Source organism: Pseudopodoces humilis, chromosome 7 (assembly GCF_049639895.1).
Source record: "Pseudopodoces humilis isolate 2021_Gansu_Grassland_sample_001 chromosome 7, ASM4963989v1, whole genome shotgun sequence".
Taxonomy (NCBI): Eukaryota; Metazoa; Chordata; class Aves; order Passeriformes; family Paridae; genus Pseudopodoces; species Pseudopodoces humilis.
In genome coordinates, this window is record NC_142206.1 from 40,646,560 (window position 1) to 40,671,845 (window position 25,286).

At 39.4% G+C, this 25,286-nt stretch overlaps 1 protein-coding gene across 14 annotated transcripts in view; it reads left to right on the plus strand.

The window, feature by feature from the left end:
* Positions 1 to 24,658, plus strand: part of GPATCH2L (G-patch domain containing 2 like) — a 41,441-nt gene extending 16,783 nt beyond the window's left edge. For 7 of the 14 annotated variants that reach the window (XM_088057389.1, XM_088057391.1, XM_088057387.1 and 4 more), the window contains 3 exons: positions 283 to 368; positions 9,810 to 9,901; positions 14,870 to 24,657. In XM_088057389.1, coding sequence (XP_087913515.1) covers positions 283 to 368; positions 9,810 to 9,901; positions 14,870 to 15,042 — 351 coding nt within the window. In that variant the 3' untranslated portion in view covers positions 15,043 to 24,657. Of the gene's footprint in view, positions 1 to 282; positions 369 to 9,809; positions 9,902 to 11,926; positions 12,054 to 14,869 lie in introns of those variants that run through there. The other 7 variants (XM_014249903.2, XM_088057394.1, XR_015772883.1 and 4 more) reach the window with 6 other exon arrangements.
* Positions 24,659 to 25,286: the final 628 nt, after the last annotated feature.

Here is a 25,286-nt window from a genome sequence, read left to right on the forward strand (position 1 = left end):
AATAGAGCACTTACCCTCTTGGTCAAACAACATTTTTAATAATGCAGGTTGGAAGAGGAGTGTGGTGAGGCTGTCTGTTGTGAGAAGGTGGTTATGAGACTTACTGTTTCGCCCTTTGTACTAGCCTTTTGTCTGAAATGAGAGTCTTTTCTCATCTAGTCTTACCCCTTGAGGTGCCAGGAATGTCTCCTTATAGTGTATGAATAGAACAGATCTGAGGAGCTTTATCTGGACACTATTTCTTTTAATGCTTTGCTTAAATAAAATCTCTTGACTTTCCAGTTCAATCCATTATCTCCTCTGTACTCTCTGGATGTGCTTGCTGATGCTTCCCACCGAAGATGCTCACCAGCACACTGCACTGCCAGGTAACTCCCTTGCTCTGCTCTGCTCTCTTGGGTTTGTCTCACTTCCCTCTCCTGGATGTCTTCAGTAGTACTGTGTGATCTGAACAGTACTCATGGACCTGTAACTTAATGCACTTCTCCCTGGGCAGCTCATGTCCAAATTTAGCACAAAACGTAGCAATGCAATTTATTTGAGAGTTTCAATGAACTAAATGCTTACAGTATATGAAACAGTGTATGACAGGCAGAATATACTGTTCTATTAGAAATAACTGCACTGTGTTCTGAAATATGCAATGAATTGCTGCAAGTCTGTTTTGTAGGTACAAATGGACATAGTATCATTGCCCACTTTTAGAATTGGAACAAAATGAGAGGGAAAATGCTGACAAACTGGTGTGGGTAACATGCTGAAGCATTTTGGTATCCTAGGTGTCTAAAATAGACCCTCTGAGCAGATTAAGAACTCACCTGAGGTGACCTCTAATGGCTTGATATCTCTCTATAGCAATAGCTGAAATTTAGATCTGGTTTGGCCAGATGTTAGGTATATTTGAGTCTGCATAGTTCAGGTTAATATACTATTCAGGCACCTTTTGCTGACTAATCCTAAATTAAATTCAAGTGCTGGCCTTAGAGGTGACTCCTGTTTTTGTGCTGCAGGTGACTACCTATAGGTAAGGTGCCCTTGAGCTCTTTCCCTGTGCAAGTAGACAAAGCCTTGCTTTGGACACAATTCTGCTTATGTGCTTGTACCAGGGACCCAATCTGAAAGAAATGTCTGGACTTTCAGCTTCATGGCTTTCTTTCCCTTGTTAATTAGCAAATAGAGCATGAAAAATGTACTAAGGTTGTATGTGTCTGAACAGAAGCTTGGCACCCACCCAGCAAAGCCTCTCTTCCCACTGGCTTCTGCAGGGAATTCTGTGATGTCGCACCATGACCTCATGCTGCTGTAGCCAGCATGTTAAAGCTGGAAAAGGGGAGGGAGGAAGAAATCAGCTCTTAAATGTTCAACTGGATGAGAATAAAAAGAATTCAGAAGACTGTGCATCAGCAAATTGATTCCTTTCTGTGCTTTTGCCCCACTCTGGTGATGTTTTCTGCCTGTGAAGCAAGAAGATTGAATGGTCTCTTAATTTTCATCTAGGATAACCTTTCTTTTGCCTCCAGTGTTTTACTTGGTGCTTTATGGAAATTTGTCTTCCAGAACAGTGAGCTGGACAAATCCTGCTTGCAAATTCAAACTGGGCAAAATCTCTACCTTTATGACAGTCAGTGAAGGCCTTTTCCAAAGCCAAGCTCTTTGCAAGGGATTTCTAAGCCTGGAGAGATTGTGTTTGCTAGGTTTTTCTGGGTGTATAGTCTACTTAACCAGTTAATATATATGTTTGGTTCCCTCCTCTAATGAACAGTTGGCTGGTGTCCTGACAAACATAATCACTGATGAATTGTTCCTGAGTTGGCAGAGAAATTGTATCATCCCAGATGCAGTCGTGTTTTTAAATGCCTGAAATTTGAGAAAATAGTTCCTATTTTATTGTGAAATGTGCTCAAGAACCTTTATAGGAGAAAGAAATACGAAAAGAATGAATATGTTTTGTGGCCCCCATGTATGTGGCAAGGGTTGAACTCTTTGGTACAAGGAGCTTGCTTTATGTAAAGATGCTGCTAAGGGCACAGAAGGAAATTGTTCCTTCAGAGAAACATTTTCTTGATAGTAGTTCTTTAGCTATACATGCCAAGCATACTCGTTTCATTTCATACATTTTCATCCATTTTCTTACAGGAGGTTCAGCTGATCTCTGTAAGCCCAGATAAGCTATTGCCCCAGTTAACATCTCCTGCCTTTGCCATGTATGGAATCAGTTTCAGTAGTTTGTGCTTTAGGAAGCTTCTAACAGCTTGCACCTTGTCCTGGAGAAATTCTGCTCTGGAATTTGCCAGAATGGGATGGCTGTGTGTGTGGAAAGCAAATCCTCTGAAATAACATGAGACATATTAGAAAAGAAATGGTCTTGATGTTGTGGCCATCCAGTTTCTTCAACCTGATGCCTCCTGTGCCATGCAAAATCTCCTTTGTCTGCTTTGTTTCTGCTATCATGGAGCATGTCCAGTAGAGTATATTTACTGAGTGGAGTCTTCTCTCTGCTGTGAAACTATTTTCTTTGTCTCAATCATTTTGGTGCAGTTTATCTGGAAGACTGGCAACCCAGTACTTTTGTTTAGGCAGAACTGAAGGCCAAAGTACTGAGTGCAGCTGAGTCTTGAGAAAGAACCTCCTCCTTGACACTGACAAGCCTATGTGGAAGGTTCCTTGGGAAGTCTTATTTGAAAGGCAGTAAAAATCGTACACTACCTTTCTTGATTTATGTCTGTGATGAGAAGAGCTTTCATTCAAAGTGTATGTACAGCACTGGGAATTTCACACCCATCATTAGAAGCAGTTTTGTGTGTGGTGACTGTTATCATTAGTGGTATAATTTTATTTTGTGAAGCAAGGAGAGTTTTCTGCTTTCTTGCAGTCTTCCCAAGGGATGGCTGGTGTATTAATTTGCTGTATTGCCTCCTGGCTGTTCCCAGACTGTTTTTCCTCTTCATCATGGAATTTTTAATGGCCCTGCTGCCTCTCGGGAGGCATGCAAGGAAGAGTACCTCAGGGATCTCTTCTTTTTTCACATGCCTATAATTACTCTCCTTTAAGAGCACAAAACGTTTGCTAATCATGTCTTGTCTGTTAAGGTTTTGACTTCATGATGCAGACTGCTAAAAGCAAGTAAGTATAGACTTAGATGGGCAACTCAGGGGATCCTTCCCTCTTTCCCCTCTGCCTGTTTGCCTCTCTGAGAGGAGTGGTTTGAACAGAATTTTGTTGTTGAGCTCCTTCTGCTTAAGAGGATTTTGTATAGGCTGAAATTGAGTACCTTATTAGATGTTGGTTATTCAATATTCTGTAGCTGAGAAGATGTTGTAGATTGTTGGCTGATGGAATGCTATTCCCTTGAGTCAAGGTAAGAGTTTCAGAAGAGCCTAGAACCAATGTTCCCTTTAATTTGAATAGTAGACAGAATAAGAGAGAAAGGTAGAAGATAAATTGTCCCTAATGCTGTTTATTATTTGCCTAGCCTTGAAAATAGGATTATGAGTGAAAAAAACCCAATTAAATATTCCTACTGGAGGTCATAGGAAAAGTGGACCTTGGATGGTAGGTAGATGTTGAAGGTGGAGACTTGAAGAACTGTATTAGACTTTTGAGTAACACAGATAAAGAAAATTGCTTTGCATGTACTTTGTTAATACTAACTGTAAATCTAGAGTTTAATCTGATATAGAAGCAAGTCTGTCATTTGCGTGGAATATGGGATAAAGATATAGGGGGGCTGAGTGATCTCCTCATTTGCTGCCAGTTGCCCCATACTCTGCATTTGGTGGTGCTATTAAACTGAACAGACTTGAATATCTCAAATTCTAGTTCTAGCTCTAGAAATACTTTTGTGAAAATAAATATTGTTCTGCCACTTCTTTATCTGTGCACAGAGATCTTGATATTTCTGCCTCTTACCCAAGCATGTGGAAATACAGGGAATGCCTGCAATATCAGGCCTTTTCTGAGGCAGCTGAAGGAGTGAACAGATGTCCACAATTCCTTACTTTCCTGCTTGGGCAAGACAGTATCCAGTTCATTTTAGGCAGCCTATCTCCCTGTTTTTTTTTTTTTTACTCTTTTTCCATTTAGCTGGAGGATTTTCATGTCTTCTTTGCTAAAGCTTGGCTAATATTCCAGTTGGGAATATAGCTGAATTCTTCTGACAGGCATGCAATGAACAGCAGCTATCAACCTAGTGTCACATGCAGTTGACTGAAGCCTAATATTCCCATTTTGATGAATCCTAATTCTCTGGAGTGAAAAATAAATTCCCCTTGGCTTCAGAATATTTTTTTTTTCCTTGCTATTTCAAATCTGTGTACTCAGCAGATCTGGCAAACAGTAGGAGTCTTTCTGGCACAGATACAGTGTGATTCAGTGTGAAAATAGGGAATATAATATATGGGATCACATATTCTCTGCTTAGAGTGCTTACATGGAAAACAGGAAGAAAATGCATTCACTTGCATTTGCCACATGCAGACTTTTAGGAATAGAATTGCCACATCATTATAATGCTTACTTGGGGAACAGACTGCTTCTCTTGAAGATCTATGAGATTTGGATGATCAAAGAAGTGAGCTAAACTATTAGAGATTTTGGAGTCTGAAAATGTGCTCTAGAAGCTTTCCCAAGAGGCTCTGCAGTGCATAGGAGACTGCTGTGCATCGGGAATATCTACACTGGGATGTGATAGCAAGAACCACTTGTGTGTGCGGGAGCTTTGCATGCAGATAGGATGAGCAACTTGTATTGATTTACACGTGTTATGTGCAGATTAGACTGGTGCCCAGCTGGCTCTGTAGTCAAAGAGGAGGAAGATTTCTGCTTTTACTATTAATTTTGTGAAGCCACCATCAACAGCCTCAGGTAACACCTCAGGGCTTAGAGAAAGAGCCTTTCATTTGGTTTGTGTTTGCTCTGAATAGAGCATCACAACAGCAACAGCTGGGCTGTGTGGAGTTTTAGTAGCAGTATCTTTGTTAAAAGGCAGTCTCTATTAACATTCACTTTAACATGAGGATAATAACATCCCTTGTTTTTATAGTAGTAGACTAATGACTGCCTCTCACTTTCACTGTATAATCCACATGCTTTGCTTCTTCTAAGGATAGGGTTAGAATAAAGAGTGTAAGCAGACAAGCTGAATATTACGAGATGACCGTGAGAGGCACACACCCCCAAGTGTGCAGTGTGCCTCTTGCCTCCAAGAAGGCCACAGGTTGTCACGTTTAGCTCTGTATGGCCACTTCAGAGACCTTTGTTGTGAGATTGAGCTGATTTTCACCCTGAATTTTAAAAGAGTAGACTTCATGCTACAATTTAGATTTCACAGATAGAGAAGCTTTCAGGGTCCTGATGCTGTTCAGTAAGATTCTTTGTGGGCTGGTGTCTGCTTGTGCTCTGTATTTTCTCCTACAGATTATATTACCAATCCTAATTTTCTCTTGAAAATTTTTGTTGAAATACTGTGGTAGATGTAAAATAGTGTCAAGCTCCAGTGCATGGTCATCTCAAACTGTAGAAGTGAGGTGGGAGTCCTGTGTATGCAGGTACTGGTCATTAAAAAGCATGTAAATAAAGACATAGAATAAATATGCGGAAAAGAAATGAAAGGAAGAATTACTTCTGACACATTGGAGACTACCATGAATTTAATCTTTCTGCATAACAAAGCCTGTTTTTTCTCCACCATGACCTGCATGCAGAACTGAGTACCATAAGTACTATGTTAAAAACAAAAACAAAAGACAAAAAGTATTTCCTGAATGATTCCTTTAGTGTGATTACAAAAAATATTATCACTGTCAAAAAGACACTATAGACTTCTCATATTGTTGAAAGCCATTTTTTCCTATACATGTGTAATTTTTCATTTACTAACTCCTGGCAGTGACTGCTATGTGAGTTGAATATATTGCAGCCAACAAAACAGCCACATTTTTGACCCTGATATGTTGCTCTAAGTGTGTTCTCCTTTTTCTCTTCCAGGGTTAGAATTTCAATCATCTCTAGATTGTAAACTATGTTTTCATGTTAGTCTCATAGTTGGTCACATCCACCTGTGACTAAACACTGCAAATTTTTTTTTCTTATGATAAACCTTTCATAGTCCAAAAGAAATCAGGGAATTATTTTCTCATTTCTGTTTATGCAACACTGAAGAAAGCATGGACGCCTAGCAGAAGAGATTGAAGGCTAGGAAAGATAGTGTAAGTCCTATTCTAGTTTGTAAGTTTAGTCCCAGATCTTCACAGAGAGGGTTGAGACAATGCGCAAATACGTATTTTCTGTCAGCCTTTCCTGTTATAGTCTACTTTAGAGTAATTTTTAACTGTTCAGAAGAGTTGCTAAAGTTCAGGAGAACTAATTCATCGTTGCTACTTGTAATATTTTCATGTTTTATAATTCAGCCTATCCACCGCTCTGTTGGGAACTGTGCATATCCATGACTTGACTTTCGAAGTGGTGGTGGTGGTGTTTGTAGGAGTCTGCTGTTAAACTGGGATTCACTAATTCTATTATCTCACTGATAGAGATCTTCATGCAAGCTAGTTACTAGAAATTTACATTGAAAAGTGAGATATCTACCAAAAATCTGCATATTTCATAAGCTATACCTCAGACATGCTTTCTGTCCATGCCTTAATGAGGACTATCATCCCTGAATGCAGTCATCTGCTCTTCTCTCTCCCAAGGTACTTACCACCTAGAGATTCCCTGCATGCAGATTTATGGTGCCTGTAAAGTGCACCAGCCACTTGAAATGACATTTTTACCACTGGGTCAGTCAGAGCCAGTGAGTAATCAATAGGTTCCTGATTTACTAACTGAAGCGTGGGTGATCAATAAGGGATAAACCTGAATGAAAAACATGTTACAGAGACAATTTATGACCTCTGAGCCTTTGTATCTTAGAGGCAGGGCTACTAGATACAGCATTCTTGCTAGTAGTCTTCAACTGAAGTATTATTTGCTTTTACTTCCACTACAATAAGGGATTTTGAGATTATTCTGTTTTCATTTTGATTTTTTTAACCTCTTGTGTAATCATCGGGTAAGTGTAGATGTTTGAATATGTAGCTGAGAGCCAGGAGCTCTTAGGCAAAATCTTGCTGTAACATTTGTGAGCTGGAAAAATTGCATAGTCTCTTGGAAATGATAGTGCATACTTCTTTTCTAGTCCATAGTGATTCTAAGTATCAACTGGCTAATGTTGGTGTAAGTTCATAAAATTAAAAAGGGAACATTTTAAAATTATTTTTGTTACTTTTATATGAATTAAAATTAATTAGATTATTATATACAATTATGTAGTTGTGCAGTTAGTAATCTAATACTGTGTCACTGGTGCAAAATAAAAAACAGGATCTTTTCTTCAGGCTATGTGTGTTTAGATGTTTCAGAATACATGGTTACAGCTATGTAAAAACACTGTATAGCCCGTGTTATAATCATGATCAAAAGCATGATCCACATGTTAATTAGCATCCACAAGTTAATTAGAGGTGAGAGATTTGAGTGTGCATTCTGTAGGTGTGCCAGTATTTTTGAAAGCTTTTCACCTCCAGGGATGCTTTCTCCAACCACCTCCCTGGGCTGTTCATTCCAATGTCTGACAACCCTTTCCTTGAAGAAAGTCCTGATATCCAGCCTGAACCTCCCCTGGCACGGCATGAGACTGTCTTCTCATTCTTCTGCCAGTTGATTGGGAGACCCCCACCTGGCTACACCCTCCTTTCAGGTAGTTGTAGAGAGTGATAAGTTCTTCCCTGAGCTTCTTTTCTCCAGGCTAAACACCCCCAGCTCCCTCAGCTGCTCCTCAAAGGGCTTGTGCTCCAGAGCCTTCACCAGCTCCATTGCCCTTCTCTGGACATGCTCTAGCACCTCAGTGTTCTTGTAGTGAAGGGCCCAAAATAGAACATAGGACTTGAGGTGTGGCCTCACTGAATACAGGGGAATGATCCCTTCTCAGGTTCAGCTGGCCACCACATTCTTGATCCAAGCCATGATGGCACTGGCCTTGGCCACCTGTGCACATGCTGGCTCATGTTCAGCTGCTGCTGAGCAGCACCTCCAGGTTCTTTGCCTCTGGTCTGCTTTCCAACCACCCTTCCCCCAGCCTGCAGCAATGAATGGGGTTGTGGTGGCCAAAGTGAAGGACCCAGCACTTGGTTTTTGGTGAGTTTACTGAGAGTACACTCAATCCCCTCAGGAGACTTCTTTGTCTGGTTGTATTAATATATGCTCCCAGGTTTAAAAAACTGACTGCGAAATATAGCACAATTTAAAAATTTTTGAAACTGTTCTTTAATGTCAGATATAGAGGACAGATCTTATAGACTTCTTGTAGAACTTTTGAATTTTAGTTGAGAAGATGGAACAGTAGTTTAATTCCTTTATTTAGTGGTTGCACTTTTTTTTCAGGTAAGTAGATAGACCCAGCAGCATTCAAACAATTTATAGACTGGACTAGTGTAGGAATTTCTTTGTGGTCCCTACACTGTTCTGTATAGATACAATAGCACAATTTGATTTTGTATAAATACAGGTTCTAAAACAATACATATTGTAAATATGTGGGTTTGGTTTTTTTAATAGATTTCTGTAGTGGAAATAGAAAGCCATGGATTTTTCCTTTTTTATATTTCAAAGGCTTTAGTATGTGATAAAAGTGTTTGTTAAACTTTCAGGATGTTTTAAAAAGATCAAAATAACAAACTTTGAAGATAGTGAAGCTTTTCAGCACTTAGTCATCAAAACTTACATGGTTCCAAATTTCATACCATCTAAGCTCCTCACAGTCTTTAACTGATATTATTTGCACTGTAGTTCTGTATTTTGCACATCAGATCTGATGGTAAGAATGACCAAGGAACTTGCTAAAGGAAGTCTGTTACATCAGACAAAGAAGGGATTTGAACCCAATGTAATTTCTAAATTATGCATTTATATTCATTATGGATGGTATTTGAGGAAGTTCTCTGGTCTGCTGTAAAGACTGTTATTTGTGAGTTAAAGTTCTCTGCTTCCTTACAGGTATATGACTTGAAGGAGTTCTCAGCTCAAGTCAGTTCCAACAATACAGATTTCTTCCTAATTGGCAAATGGCTACTTCTTAATTGGCAAATGATTAAACTGAAACGGCCATCAGTAGGCTTCAGACTTAACAGTTGATATTAACAGGACAGATTATGCCTTTCAGCCAGTTTAGAGGTACAACAAGGCTGCCAAAAGTCAGATTCAGCTGTTTACACAGCACTTTGATAAGGAAATAATGATTTTAAAAACATGTGAGACAGTCTTGCATTCCTAGCTTTACGAACTTACTGTTGTAGTAGAAATAATATGCATGGACATTTGGTGTTATAGGTACATTCTAAGATGACTCTACAGTACCAAATAGATTGCAAAATAATTTCTGACTAAGGAGCAAATATCACACAGTTTATATAAAGAGCAATCTTGCAGCCATTTATTATTGCATATAGAAGTAATGGTAGGACACATGCCGTATAACTGCTTGATCACATCTTTATGGATGCAAGGAGTTAGTTTGGAGTTAACAAATAAACAGGCAAAGATATAATTTTTAATTTAAAGGCTAAGATATAATTATTCTTCTGAGCAGTTTATGTATGAGCTCTTAAAGGAAATGGGAGCATAATTTATATTGCCAAAGAATGACAGCAAAACTCCCTGAGAAACTTTTGGGTTGTGCTACTTACTAGTTAAGAAGGAGCTGGATGTGACTGGTCAGTCTTACAGAAATGTGATATTGGAGTGGAGTTTAGTTTGTTTCATTTTCTCCATAGGCAAGCAAATGTCCACCTGGGACCACCATGTTCAAGGGACATCAAGAGGAAACGAAAGCCAGCTGCAGCCTCCATGTCTAGCCAAACATCAGGTAACCTGACAGCATTTTTATAGTCATGTCCCTTTTGAGCAAAATGCCATAGGCAAACGTGATGTTACTTTGGTTTGAAACTAATGAAATGTGTGAGAGAGCATATCATGTGTTTTTGCATAGCATCAAAAGCTGCCTACTAAACAAATTTTTGGCAGTGTAGCAATGTTAAGTTAATATAATTTGCAGTGCTTCACCTTACTGTGAATAGTAATTTACTTCTTCATAAGGTGTTATTTCCACTATCCTAAATCATGCAGTTCGTGGTAATAGAGAGCTATCAGTGTGCACGGTGTGCTCCTTTAGTGTTGGGCTGGCATTAGCTGGTGGCTCTGATGCCCTTTACCAGGGTATTTGTAGACAATTTCACAGGAGCTAAAATCTGGCAATTTTTGTATCATCACTAGGTGAAACCACTTTTTCCCTTGGTGGTTGTCTTACTCTTCTGGATGAAAATAGTTTTTTCTTGTTACGTGGATGTAGTCTTCAAAATGCTGGTCTATTTTCATGCGGCAGTTTTCTGAAAAGTCATTGATTAGTCATTAGAATATGAAAAAGCTTTAGTCTGGTGAACATGGTGGGGTTTAGGATGCTCCTTTCTGTTCTTTCACCTTACCCTATCTTGCTACTATCCACTGACACATGTTCTTTCAACTAGTTTATTAAATAAATATTCTTGTAATCCAGTAACAAGGTAGTGGATAAGATGGTGGAAAAAATGGAGATGTGAAAACAGTGGGGAAGACCAAATAAACTGATGATTAATAGGAAGAAGTTTGTTTCTTCCTTGGGCTGGTGGATAGACAGAATAATGAAGTAGGGAAGAATGCTGAGTTTTCTCTCCAGGCCATTGGTCTGGATTGCAAACTTTCAGAAGGGTTCTGTATTAAAAAAGAAAAGAACATTAGTAATCTGTTATTCAGCAAAAGTCTCTTCTATTATTGATTATTTATTTAGGTTATTCTTTCCTGGCTTTTGAGTATTCCATATATTCCATATTCAAGCTTCTGTAGTAAAAGGGTAGTATCCGAAATCACAGAATCTTAGCACTGGAATATTAGATTTTCTTGGTATGAGTGCTAATGTCTCACTGTCCCCTGTTACCTGTCCATTTACTTATTATTCAGAATGTATTCTGTACTGCATTGCTGATCACTTTCTATAAGGAGAGCTTCTGTGTCCATGCCTACATGATTCAAAATGCTATTTAAGTTGTACTTCCCCGATTAGGCAAATTGTATAGTGAACACTTTTGGAAGAGTTGAGAGTGCATCTGGACTGAAGCTTAGCTCTGGAAAATAGCACAGGGGCTTGGAAAGCTTTCTTATTATGGATGAGGGAGAGAGGATTATTATGTAGTACAAAATAAGGAAGAAGTCTAATTAGTAGAGTACAGGCTGATGCTTATGCTGATGATCAAGATACAAGGTCTGCAAATGGTCAGAAATGGTAAAGATCTCTTCCTCAGACCCTGTTTAGAAATATCCTCAGCCAAGTGAACAGCTGTGGGCAGGGTTTGCTGCAATACTGACTTGTGGAAAGAAACATCTGTGATTGGGTAGCTGAAGCTATGTCCTAAATGATGTTCTACTATAGACTCCCAATTACAGCTGAAGCACAACCTGGACATCTAACTTGGAAACTTCTGGAATCTGATGTAATTTCTGACAAAGGAGATTTTGCTATGGAATTACTAATGTCTAAAAAGATATGAAGTATCTTTCTGCAATAATGTAGAATTGGACACTCTTATGTTGGATATTGATGAGATAAAGATTTTTCTCCCTTGCCATGCATCTACTCACCCCTATATAAATGCCATATACATGTGCCTGAGGAGTCAGAGCAGCCTCATTTTTTTTACTTCTGAGGCTTTTTATGTTTGTGGTGTTCTGCAAAAGGTGAAACACACGTAAATCAAAATGCAGGCCCATGCCTGTCATGCAGGCACAGAGTGCTGGATTTCTTCACCTTTAAATAGCTCCTTCGCTGAGTCCAACTGCTCTCGTCTCACTTGTTGACCAGGTCCTGCTTCAGTGATCTCCTTTTTTGCAACCTGAGTGCCCCATGGAGGTGAAGGACACAGCCTGAGCTGGCTTCATCAGTCAGCAGAACAAATGGGCTTGCTCTGCCGAACATCGGGCCATCTCGGATTCCACCTCTTTTATAGAGATGAGTGATGAAGAGGGGCTCGTTCCGCTTTGCCGCTGTATTAATACACATCAGGGGCCAGCTCCCGGCACTAAATCACGCTACTGCATACATCTGTTATCGGACTCCTCACCAGTGTGATGAACAAGACTGCAGATAGAGGCTTCCTCATGTCATTCTTTATAGGATTTTCCTAAAAGAATAAATAGCTCAAATCTCTGCCAACACTATCCCCTGTCATTGTGATGAATTTAGCTTCTTTCTTAAACATGCAGCTACAAATCTTCCCCTGTCGTCTCACCCCCCCACCATCCACAGAAAGTTTTGAGTTGAATTTGGCTGAAATCAGAAGATGCTTATAAAAGGCACATGAAATGTGGGTGCTATTTCCTTCCTCAGTGCAGGTATGAGTAAAGGCACCTAGATATAATGTTTATTTGGAAACCAAGCAACTAAATTTATTCCATGTCTTCTCACATACTTTCATGCAGAGACCCTTGCATGAACATCAAAAAACTGCATTACTGTAGAAGTGCCTTGCGTCTCTGTTGTATTGCTGTAGTATTAAAATTCTGGTATTAATACTGCTCTCTGAGGCTAACTGGCCTAAATACCATAACTGAGCTGTTGAGAACAACAAAAAGTGGGCAGAAAATTCAAAATTAATTTGCACTTCAGGAAGTGAGTTTTATCAAAATTAAATTGGGAAAACTTATGCAAATATTCAGAGAGAACTGAAAATTCATGTTTTCCACACTATGCAAACAAACAGTTTGAGCCCTAAAGCATGAGGCCTTCACCAGATGAGAACAAAAATCTGGCTGGTGTAGTTTGGCAGTAGAATAAGGAAATCTGGAGGAAGTTAAGGCTGACTACTGGATTAGACCAGAGATTTGTCCAACTCAGTGACCAACAGCCAGTGCCTAGGGAGGAAGAAGGTCATTGGTGATAAAGGTCCTTTGACCTTTCAGTGATCTGATTCGAAGTCATGGATAGTGTCCTTGTGTTTAGTTACTTTCCACTGCAGACTAGAATCTAGTCTAGAATGTAGACTTGGAATAATATCTCCAGTGGCACAGTAGAGCTTGTCTGAGAAATATGGCATGAAATAGCTTCTCATAGAAGCTGTTCTCTAGTTTGAAAGGAATCTGATGAAGACTGTCACGTCTGTCTTCATTTTGCCAGAATAGGCCACAAGTACAGATGGTTGTGCAATAAACGGTGAACAACTACTTTTTTTTCTTATGATAAACCTGTCATAGTCCAAAAGAAGCATCTTTACACTGATGTTTTTAATGTTTATGTGGTTCAATCCTCTATGTATGTAGCAGTGCACATGGTAACTGGCATCCTAATCAGTTATTACGATGAGTCTGGGGTAAAAAATCTGCATAAATAAATTTTTGTCTGTCTTGGCAAGTATTCATACTTAGCCTGTAAAAAAGGTGACAGCAGCCTGTGAAACTGCTTATTTGAGAACAGTCTGATGAGTAATAGCAATTTGGTGAATTTTCCCTCTCCTATTTCTTGCTAATTATTCACTCTTTGTCATACCTAGAAACAAGAAGCCGGTTTCAGTCCTTTTCTTTTGTTTTATGAGGAAAGATGAAGAGCCTGAGTGGGAAGGCTGCTAGCAAGGGGTACATAGTCTAGTATTGGTAGTGATTGTGAGTTTAAGGACTGACTTAATTGTTGGGGGTTTTTCATGTCTCGTATGACCTTCAGATGGAGGAAGATGATGAGCTGGATGTAAAATTGCAAGGTACTTTTATCAGCTGTGTTGTAGCTGTATGGGAATGACTCACTGTTTTGGATGTACAGAATGTGGAATCTCAAGCATTGAACCAACTTTTTATTTAAACTTCAAAGCAATCTGTCCTCTAGTTGAGGCTTGCTGTGGACTCTTTATCCACTACAGAGCAGCAGATGCAACTTGTAATTACAACACACAAACAACTATTATTTGTTGTGAGACTACAATGAAGAAATATGTTTTGTATTGAAGTAGTTACTTGTTAAAAATATTCTGTTTGCCCCAAAGACTCGTATGGCAATTACTCTTCTTTACCTGGCCCTGTTCTGCTTGTGAGGACTGAGTGATTCAGAGTACTGAGAATTGGAGTAAACTCTCATACCTCTAGGTTTTTGACAATCCTTCTGGAAATTTGGGTGACTGTTGGGTTGAGCTATGGATCTGCAAATCTCTCTGGCTATTATAGCCTGTCCCATTTTGAAGTAGTGGTTGTATTGAGAAAATGAGAAGGGATTTCAACCTAGTTTGGCAAGCAGTTTCTTGTCATAATATGCTGATTTACCATGTTGGTTATATGTGGAGGTTCATGGTACTGCCCTTACTGGGTGAGGAGAGGTATATTTTCCTCTTTAGATGAGCTTAGCAACCCAAATTTTGCCACACCTTCAGCGACTTTGAAAGTCTCAAGCAGAGAGTTAATTGAGTCTTTGCAAAGAGTCCAAGTTATTTTGAGATGAGTGATTGTGAATTGATTCACTTTAAATATGGGGTAGCTAAAACTTTTGATTTTCAGCAGGAGCTCTGACTAAGGAAACCAGTTAGTGGACTGGGAACTTGGAGTTTTGAATATGTGAATCATTAGAGCAAAATCATTAATGCTATCAAGAACCTCTATTTCAAAGGAATTTGGATGGAGAACTTCTAGAAATTTAATAAATAATACCATTATAAATTAAATTATATATATGAGGGATTTGCCATGAAGTCAGTTGTTCTAATTTTTTTTTATTGCCCTTTCTTACTGTCTTCCTCTGTTTCCCCTTTCCTGCAATTTTATATTCCAGCAACTTTATCTGTTCACATGGATGCAGCAGAGTCAGAGCTACCAGCAACACCATCCTTGAGATCCCAGAACTCTGAGTGGACTGGGAAAACACCAGCAGCTGAGAAATCTACTATTGCTGCCTCCAGTAACTTTTTTAAAATGCCACCAGAGAAGAGCCCTGGATACAGCTAAAAGGAAGCATTGTAACTGTAAAAGCTTGCTCGATTTTGGAAGTGTTTGATTCTGGTGTTTGTCTGCACTAAACATCTTGTTTGGCAGTAGTGGTATCTTCAGTATTGGTGCGTGATGCGTGCCATCATCCAGGCAGGTCTGTGTGCCTCACACACCTAAGTCATGTTTGTGAATCTGTGCTTAAGAAAAGGTAATCAGTGTTGAGACTGCAGTGGCTTTTAGAAAGTTTCCTGCTATCACTGTATTTATTAAGAATTCATCTCTTTCCCTGGTTCCAGCTCATATGTAATGGGTCATGTACAGGTTCTTTTGGGTTTTCAGATGTTTAATCACCCCCTGGACATGTTGCTTGTTTGTGTATTTGGCATTTTCAGGGTGGAAGTCCCACTGCCATTCAGGGAGGCTGGAGTCTCTCTCTGCTTGCTTCCTGGCCAGAAGGATTTCTTGGCTGGGGAATGAGGAGGGAATACGAACACATTGAAACATGAAACCTGAATCCCGTATTAGCAGAATGTTTTCTGGCCATGTGCTAATGGACTCAAATCATGTTGCTTCTGGAAAAGCAAATATGGTGCTTGTCTATGTAGAAATTGCCATTAGCTCACAGGCAGCATTTGTCCGTTAGACCTTTTCCTTCTCCCTTGTTCTGAATGTCTTCAGTCTTGTGTATTGCATGTTCATTCCTAAACCTCCTACTGGATAAGGATTTGGGAGAGCTACTTGGATGTAAATGTGCAAGCTGGTGTCCTGGATAGAAACCGAGACCCTTGAATATTGTTGCAGTATGGTAGAAGATTACACAAAACATCCGTATCTCAGTGTTTAAATTAAAAAATGTCTGTTAGTGTTTCTAAAGGATGCTTGTTGAAGTTAACATGCCATTGAACAAAAAAGCCATTTAAAGTGTCACCTGAGGTCAGAGCGTTATGGGTATAGATCAGACTCCTTCTGTATCGTGCTCTCTCTCCCTTCAAAAGTACTGTCTGCTATATCTACTGGAGGTGTCTCCACCTGCTGATGACTGCACATTACACTGCAGTGTACACTGAAGAGATTCTCTTCATAGAACTTCCACTTGGTCTGCTGTTACCTTCTGTGTTGCAGAATATATGGACAAGGGTTTCTTCTCTCTAATAACTCTGGAGCTTATCTTGGACTATGTTTTCAGAATATGTACCTGTATAGTATGTGCCAAGGAACAAGTGGCCTCACAGCTTCTTAAATCCTTTAAAAACAGGATCTATTTGTATGAATAGAACTTTTTGCTTTCCTTGTGTGGAGCTTTCAGACAGGACAGTTTAAACTTGTAAAATCTATTTTGATTGTGGCTATGCATCTAGTTCTCTTAATCAGATAGCAAAATTTGCTTGATTTTAGTGATTTTGCAGTGTTCTGCTCTCTTATGAATCAAATGACTGAGGGACAGATTTTACTGGGGGAACATGAAGCGGTGATTTATATTAACTGTGTATTAAAATGGGAAATGATCATAATATACATGAAACAAACTGAATGACTTGCTAAATCATGATTGACAAATATAGTTATACTATATGCACACTGTGTCTGATCCTCTAATACCTACTTATTCTTGGGGAGACATCCAAATTGGATTTATATTTTGCATCACAAGCAAACTGTCAGATCTGTCACTATAAATCCTTCTCAAAACTCTTTTTTATTCTTTTTTTTTATTTGGGTGGTACATTTTAGAAGTAATTAGAACAGGGAAACCCTTCTTACCTTAATGAAGGAATACAGAAGTCCATTTGAATTACAGGACAAGCTGTAGCAGTTTGTGAAGGAAGAAGTGTTCCTGTTTTAAAATTGTCATGGCTTCGTCTTACTTGTAGCTATTTTGAACAGTGGTGCCTAAGGGGTAACACAGGAAATTTCAGCACTGGAGGGCCTGTAATCTAAAACATCTGAAGAGAAGGTAAACCTGCAGAGCAGTATCTAATACTCATGAGTACAGTGAATGGGAAAGGTGGTCACGTTCTCCTGACAACTTGCAGATAAAAATTAGGATTTGAAACCTTGTAATCTAAACTGCATGCTGCTCCAATGATAGGATCCCTAAAAGAGCATTTGTGAAATTGAGTGTTTTTGATCTCATGGAGTATCCTCCACCACCTCTCATAGTTTGTCTATTCAACAGACTTACTCAGAATACTGATCAGTCAGCTAAAATTTTATATTTTACGCATTGTATTCCCTTTTAAAAATCAATTGTGATATATCTTGCTACATTCTGAGTATTGTCCAAAGTAGTTTTTTTCTTTTCTGTGATGTCAGGATGCTTTAAAAACTTTTTCAAGAAAGGTCTTAGGGAATCAAGAGCATTTTTCTCATTGTAGTGTTGGAGGGGTGGGTTGCAATGCATCATGTGATTTTTCTCAGGGGGCTAGGGAAGAGAATTTGTCAGATTTTCCTATTGAGGACAGTAGCAGTGTTATCTGGTTAAGCCCTTACTTAGGTTGTAAGCTCCTAGGAGGTATTTCTTGCCTTTTAAGGCTGATTGTACCCATGGCTGTACATGGGTACAATGTACAGGTCTTGGCAGGTCTTGTCTTGACAAGCCACACTTCCTGCCATGGCAACTTTCTGGATGTTCCAGGAGACTCCAACTATTGCAGCTGTCCTGTCTTTCCTATTTCTAGGTTAGACTCCATTTACAAGTTAGTCAGATTCTCAACCAAATTTGATTGTCCTGAGTGGTAGGCCAGCTAAATGGATCATGTATCTTGTTACTCCAGGGTATTTATCAAAATATATCTTCAGATTATCTCATATTTAGTAACTTGATACAGATTTTAATATCTACAGTATTTTTAGATGAATAAAGTAAGTCCATTGTTTTGCCTCTCTTTTTCATCTAAGGCAGATTTTTTAGAACTCTGCTCACACAGAGAGAGTTCACAGTGTGAATGATATTGCTTCCCATGTGGATTACTTGAGTAAAAAGGAGTAATAACATGCTTTGATTTGGTAGTTGTGCTTCTGTGAAGGTGGTCCAGTATGTGATTATTGCTTCAAAGACACACAGCTCACTAATATTCCACTTCTTGTCCACCAGGACTCCCCAGTCTTTTTTCAGTTTTGTTTTCTCTCCAGTTGTCACTCTCCTTGTCCTTATGGGACACTTCAACTTCTCAGACAGGACCTGGGAATACCATACTACTGTGACAAACAAGTCTGGAAATTCATGAAGTATTTTGAAGATAATTTGTAGTCACAAGCACTCAGTGAGCCAACTAGGAAAGTTCCTCTCTTAAACCTGTTATTTATTAATAAAGAAGGATTTTTGAGAGATATGATGTTAGGTGGCTGCCTTTGCCACAGGATCATGAAATGGGTAATTTTAAAAATTCTGATTTTATGAGGAAAGTGGTCAGCAAAGTTGCTACCCTGAATTTCAGCAGAGCTAACTTCAGGTGACTCAATCAGCTAGTTACTAGCGTGCTGTTCCTTGAGTGCTGGTCAGTTTTTACGAATCACTTTGTAAAAGCACAAGAGCAGGTAATCTCTCTGTTGAAAGTCAAACAAGCCATGCAGAAGACCAGGTTAACTGAACAGGGAACACCTCTTGAATCTCAGAAAGGGAGATAGTATGATATCTGGTAGCAAGGTGAAGCTTCACAGAAAAATTACAGAGCTGTAGTTCACATATGCAGGGAGAAGATATGAAAGACCAAAACTTGATTAGAGTTGAAACTGGCCAGTGTTGTGTCAGACAAGCAAGGTTTTCTGAAGTACATAAATAGCAAAAGGAGGTCTAAGGAAAACATTGGACTAATATTTGTTATAGATGATCACATTACAAATTGGAGTGAAGAAAAAGTGGGGCCATTCAGTTCTGGTTTTTTTGCCTTGGTCTCCTACAATACTGACAGACCTTGGGCTGCCCTGTCTTCTGATTTGGAGGACCATTACTGTGGGAATAATGACTTTCTGTTTGTGTACACGGAGATTTTAAGGGACCAGTTGAATGTTTGTAAGTCTATGAGGCCAGGTGGGCTTCATCCCAGTGTACTGAAGGAGCTAGTTGTTGTAGCATAACCTCTCTCAATCCCTACCAAAGGTTTTGGGAGTTTGGGAAAGGTCCATGTTGACAAGAAGCTACTCAGCATTATTCTAGTATAGAAGAAGGGCACGAAGCAAGAAACACAGACCTGCTAGTCTAGCCCCAGTACCTGGAAAAATTATAGAGGAGATCATACTGGTGCTACTGAAAGGCATTTAAAGTCCTTTAAATTATAGAATCATAGGGTATCCTGAGTTGGAAGGGACCCACAAGGATCATCAAGTCCAATAAAAAAAGGTCTAGTGGGTGTTGTGGTGGTTGGCGGCTGTCTTGGGCATAGTGACCATGAAATGTTAGAGTTTTCAATACTGGTTGAAGTAAGGAAGGGCACCAGCAGAACTGCCACCATGGACTTCCAGTGGGCAGACTTTGGCCTGTTCAGGAGATTGACAGAATTCCTTGGGAGTCAGTCCTGAAGGGCAAAGCAATCTAGGAAGGCTGGATGTACTTTAAAAAGGAATTCTTAAATATGTTCAGGAGCAGCACCATCTTCTTAGTTCTTCTTTGGATACTCTCTAATAGCTTTATGTCCTTCCTATATTGTGACACCCCAAACTGCACACAGGACCCAAAGTGAGATTGCACCAGAGGGGAGCAGGATAATCCCCTCCTTTGACTGGATCATGATGTAGTTTTAAAACAGAGCAAATAATAAACAGCAAGTTGGTGAAAGCTGGAAGGCATATCCTGTGGGAATTGGTGAAGGAATTTAGTTTCGTCTGGTTTGAAGAAAAGGAGACTGCACTCTACAGTTTCCCGAGGGGGGGAAAGTGAAGGTAGAGGCGCTGGTCTCTTCACCCTGGTATGTAGTCACAGGGCACATGGGAATGGTTCAGAGCTGTGCCAAGGGAGATTCAGACTTCACATTTGGAAACACTTCTATACATCTTCCATACAGAGGGGGTGGTCAAACATTGGAGCAGGCTTCCTAGAGAGATGGTTGATGCCCCAGGCCTCTTGGGGCTTAAGAGACATTTGGACAAAGCCCTTATTTTAATTTCTTTTCAGTCCTGAAATGGTCAGTCAGTTGCACTAGTTATTAATTTTAGGTCCCTTCCAATTGAACTATTTTATTTTAATCATTAACTTCATGATGTTTCTATCTTTTCATTCCTCCAATCTGTCCAAGTCCCTCTTGGTGGTACTCCCACCCTCCAGCATATCAGTGTCTCCCTTCCTGAACATGCTTTATTTCTGATTTTGTTGGGAGTATTTTCTGTCTTTTTCCACTGGGTCACTAATGATTTTTGAACACTATCAATCCCAGTGTTCTGAGGCATGCTTTTCATAAATGGCCACCATGCAGATCTCAAAACATTGATTGCTTAACCTGGCCAGTTTCTCTCTGATCTTTCTTGCTGGATGCTGTCCAGTCTGTACCTCTCCCATCTGGCTTTGAAGGTGCTGTGAGAAACTGCATCAAGAGGCTTATTGAAGTCAGTGGAGACATCACTTACTGCCCTCTGTGCATCCTCAGAGCCTATCATTCCATCATAGAAGACAGGTTCATAGGCTTGATTTTACATCATTTAATGTCTGTTTGTTCCTAGTCATCTCTTTGTCCTTTGGGTGTCTAGAAGTGGCTTCCAAAACTTGCTTCATAAAGCTACAGGGGACTGAGGTAGGGCTGACTAGCCTATCACTCCACCAATACTCGTTCCTATCTTTTTAAAAAGGTGATGTATATATACATACCTCTACTTGTCTCTGGAGACCTCATGCAATTGCAACTGGTTTCCTTAGGTGGCAGTGGCCAATCTCAAAATGACATACTTCTGTATATAGGGGGAAGATGGACATTCAGTGAAAGAGAAACCAAGAGCTGAGAGAAGTACATTTTCTAGTTGTTCTTTGCATATTTCCAGTAGTTCAGTGAGCTCTAGACAGGCTTAGTGCCCAGTTTGGTAGGTACTGGAGAGGACTGAATTAAAATAATGTAGTTTCTGTCCTGATGGATTTTTTATGATTTTAAGGTACAGTAACAAGTGAAGAAAGCAGCAAAACAGGAGCTGGAGAGAAACTTGTTAGAGGCTGGGACTAGTGCTACTGAATGATAGATTAGCTTTGTGATTGTGGTATGCAGAGGTGTGTCTTGCCAGCATCACTCTTGAATAATGACATTGAGTAGGTTAGTGCTGTCCTTCAAACTGTAGATGCTCTTGCTGTTATTTTGTGGATGTTGCAGAGACCTGCTTAGTGGGCAGAGGATGAGAAGGGAAATTGTAGGAAGGACAACAAGAAGCATGATGGAGTGCCTCTTCTATTGTAACCCCTTCTGTACTGAAGAAGGAAGATGCTACAAAACGCAGTATGTGTGCTTAGATATTGGGAAGAAATTATGTCAAATGTATAAGAACTTTTCTTTGTTGTCTTGAGGAACAGTTTGTAACCAGAGAGTTTTTCACTAAAAGTGAAGGATGCTACATTTGTTCGGAAAATGTGTTTTAATAGTCTGTTAGGAGACTATCAAAGGAAGATGAACTTCTGTTTTCATTGTTACCCTTAATTTCTGTGTCTTTGTTCCCTGTATTCTGTTCCAGTGTGTGTTTTGTGATTGTGACATCCTTTTGTACCATCAAATGCAGGAAAAATACTTTACAGTAATGCTTCCTAAGGCATAAAGCATAAGAGGACACTTGCTATATAGGAGGTAAAACAAGATTATCTTAGGACATTAACTTTACCCAGTACAAAAGGCTTGAACTCATCACAGAGGACCTAATGTCTTAATTATACCAAGGCATCTCTTTTTTAAGAAAGTGAATAGTGCCACAGGCAAGTTCAGGGAGACTAAACTGGCACCATTGCCTCAAGAACCAGGTGTGGCTGGGCCTCAGTCACATGACATAAAATACAGATTTACATTGTGGAGACAGAAGGAATTTTCAACATCCTTCTCAACTTTAATGTGGCTAGAATGCCTTCCCAACTGCAAACATAGCTGTCACTGTGAGTCCAGCGAGTTGAAAAGATGTGCTCACTGGCATACTGTAAAGAGAATTCTTGTACTGACTTAAAGAATTGGTAAAACTGGAAAATGGACTAGTACAGCCTGTTATATCAGAGAAAGATGCAAAATATACTTGCAGACAATAAAAAGTATTGCTGAAAAAAGTATTGGAAAAAAAAAAAGTATTGCTGAGCCCTGTGTGTTATAAGCACAGTATTCAATGTCCTAAAGCAGAAATGCCAGTACTGTGAGGATCATCAGTGTTTTGCAAAGCTGCTCTCTTGTCTTTGTAACCTCTGAAGGAAATGGGATGAACACCATGAAAAAGGCTGTACTGTGTCAGACTAAAAGTCTGCTTGTCTTGGTAGTCTGTCTCTCACAATGACCTAGTTTGGATATCTGGGGGGCACTATAAAGATGAAACAGTAATATAGTGATACTTTTTTTTAGTGTTCTCTTAGCCCAGTGATGTACAAGAGATGTTCAAACTTTCTTCAAGGCTGGAGAAAACATTTTTGAACTTTTGATTATGGTATTTATCCTGCAACTGGATTCAAATATATTTTTACAAGGACACATCCTGATGATGAAAACATCAAGTAAGGATTAGCATATCTTTGTTTGTAATCAATTTTCTTATTAATTACCCTCTTTATAAGTAAATAGCATCTTCTCTTGGAATACTTTTTTTTCCTAATATCAGCATCTTGACATTGTTTCTTACAATGCTTTTTTTTTCAGCAAGGTTGAAAAGTCTTGTTCTTTCTTTACGATGAGGCTTTTTTGACATGTATTTGTATGCCCAGTCAACAAGTCCTATGTAACCCACTAACCCATATAAATCATTTCTCATAAGCTTCATACTGTAAAACTTGTCATTTAACCTTTAATTGTGCTCCTGCATGAAAATGCCTGGTATTCCACATCCATACGCATTCAGTTCTAGTGTCTACACTTAAAGTATTCTTCAGAGTTACAGAGTAACTGTTAAGAGTCACTTACACTTCCTATAGAGTGTTCTAAAACTGCTATTCAGGCTTCATATATTCATATATCCAAATATGCTGCTAGTCTTTGCTGCCCAAACGCTGCTGTAACACTACCGTAGGAGGTGATGTTCAGGCAGTTGGGTCTGAACCTGAAGTTCTTACCACTGCTTTGCAACGTACAAGGTCCTAGAAAGTAAGATTATTTTTTTTTTAAATTCAGAAATTTATTGCATTTCCTCTAGCAATGTTATAGCACAATTTTGTACCAATCATATTTATAATTGTCAGTACTCGAGAGCTCAATTTGTTTAGTTTTATCAGAAGAGGATCAGAGAGTGTCATGCCTGTGTGGTAGAAAACCTTTTGTGGCGTTGGAAATACTAAATAATAAACCATCTTTTGTCTTGCAGATGGGCATAAAAATGAACTTGGAGCTAAAGCCTAGGTTGCCTAGATTGGTGCATGTGAGATTTCATTGCTGGAGGCATTTCTAAGAGAGCCATGATCTGAGACTGGTCTGGCCTGACCAGAGCCCTTGGGCACTGCTGAAGTCTTTGAATTTTCCCTCAGGTTTTGACAACACCAGACAGTGAGCCAAAAGCTACTATCAATTGCATTTTAGCTTCCTCCTGCTGTCAAAGAGGGCTCTCCTAGAGATAGCTCACAAACACACCTACTCAAAGTCTGTGAAGAGCTACCTTGTGCATGTCCCATATATTTTATGAGGTCATAAGATCTAACTGTTTGATAGGGGTTGGACTCTGGGTTCTTGGGACTCTATTTTAAGGTTAACACGTAAATAAGAAAGATTCCTGCTTGTATTCCTCTGTTTTAAATAAGACGTGTATTCTCTGAATGAGGCTCTTGCAGAATCTCTGTTCTGATTATAGAAACTGGAAATAAATCAATATATGAAAGAAGTGTTTTATCTGATATAAAGCGAACTGAGTTGAGAGTGGTTTGAGAGTTGACAGAGGTTTTGCTGTCATCTGACTAGATTTACAGTATTGGGCTCTCCATTAATCTGCATGCTTCCTTGACCATTTTGGTAAGTATGAAGTATAAACTGTGATCTGAAGGTCTGTAGGGAGTTACTATGCTTTTCTTGCTTTGAATTGCAAACTTGAGTGAAGGATTTGAGGTAATTTATCATGTCTGTTCTTTGGAGTTTTTTTGTAATGATTTTGTTTCCCAGTTTGTCAGGACATTGTCTTTAGACAAGAGAGATACTCCCTGTTTGGAATTGGAAACGATTCTAGAGTTTCTTAAATAGTCTTTCATTTCTAAGCCACTGCTTCAGATCTGCCCAGTCCCAAATGGGATGTCATTTAAATCGGCAAGTCAGTTTCAACTGATAGTTAATGTATATCAATTCATTTTGCCAACACTAACATCCATTCAAGTAGATTTGCTATGTATTAATGGAGAACTTCTCACATATAAATAAAAGGTACTTCAGTTCTGGGGTACAAGCTTCGTTCTCTACTGGCATAGAACAATTACCCAGTAAGAACAGATACCTAGTTTTTTAATGAAATGTTTAGGGTTTCAAAGTGGTAAACTACATTAATTTAATTAATTTTTAGTGGGGGAGTGACAGGGAGGTGTCTAAATATGAGAATGTGGGCAGATCTTAGGAGTTGCTGCAATAGGGCAGATGTATCACACAGAGTTCTCAAAACGCACTTTAAAAATTTTACCTGGAGATTGGAGAATTGTACCTAAAGATCGGAGAAATCTTCCTCTGAGAAGTGTCATAGCTCACAGACTGCCTGCAGGTGCAGTGATGGCAGACCGGTGTTTCTGATAAACTAATGCCAGCACTGACACTGACGTTTCCCTAGTAATTTTGACACCAGCTTCCTGAGAGGTTCACCAGTGTTGCCTTAGGGCTCTTCATCCTGCTTCACAAAATAATTTGCAGGGGGTTTGACTCACCTAGCCTTCCTCCATGAGGAAACACATGTTCCCATTTTGAGCCAGACACTCCTACTGCTGAATGTTGTATGGTGAGTGAAAGAAGTCATATGTTTTCTTTCTTGGCCATCCAGTGAACAGTAAGGGCAGCTTTTGTGAATCTTTTATCCCTTACTGGTCCTTTCAGATACTGTGGAGACAGGAAGGAGAGAATAAGACATGCAGGGTTTGATTCCTGGGTGGGGAGCAAGGGCCATGAGGTGTGGCTGTTGGCCTGCACTCAAACAATGCAGGGGCTACCTGG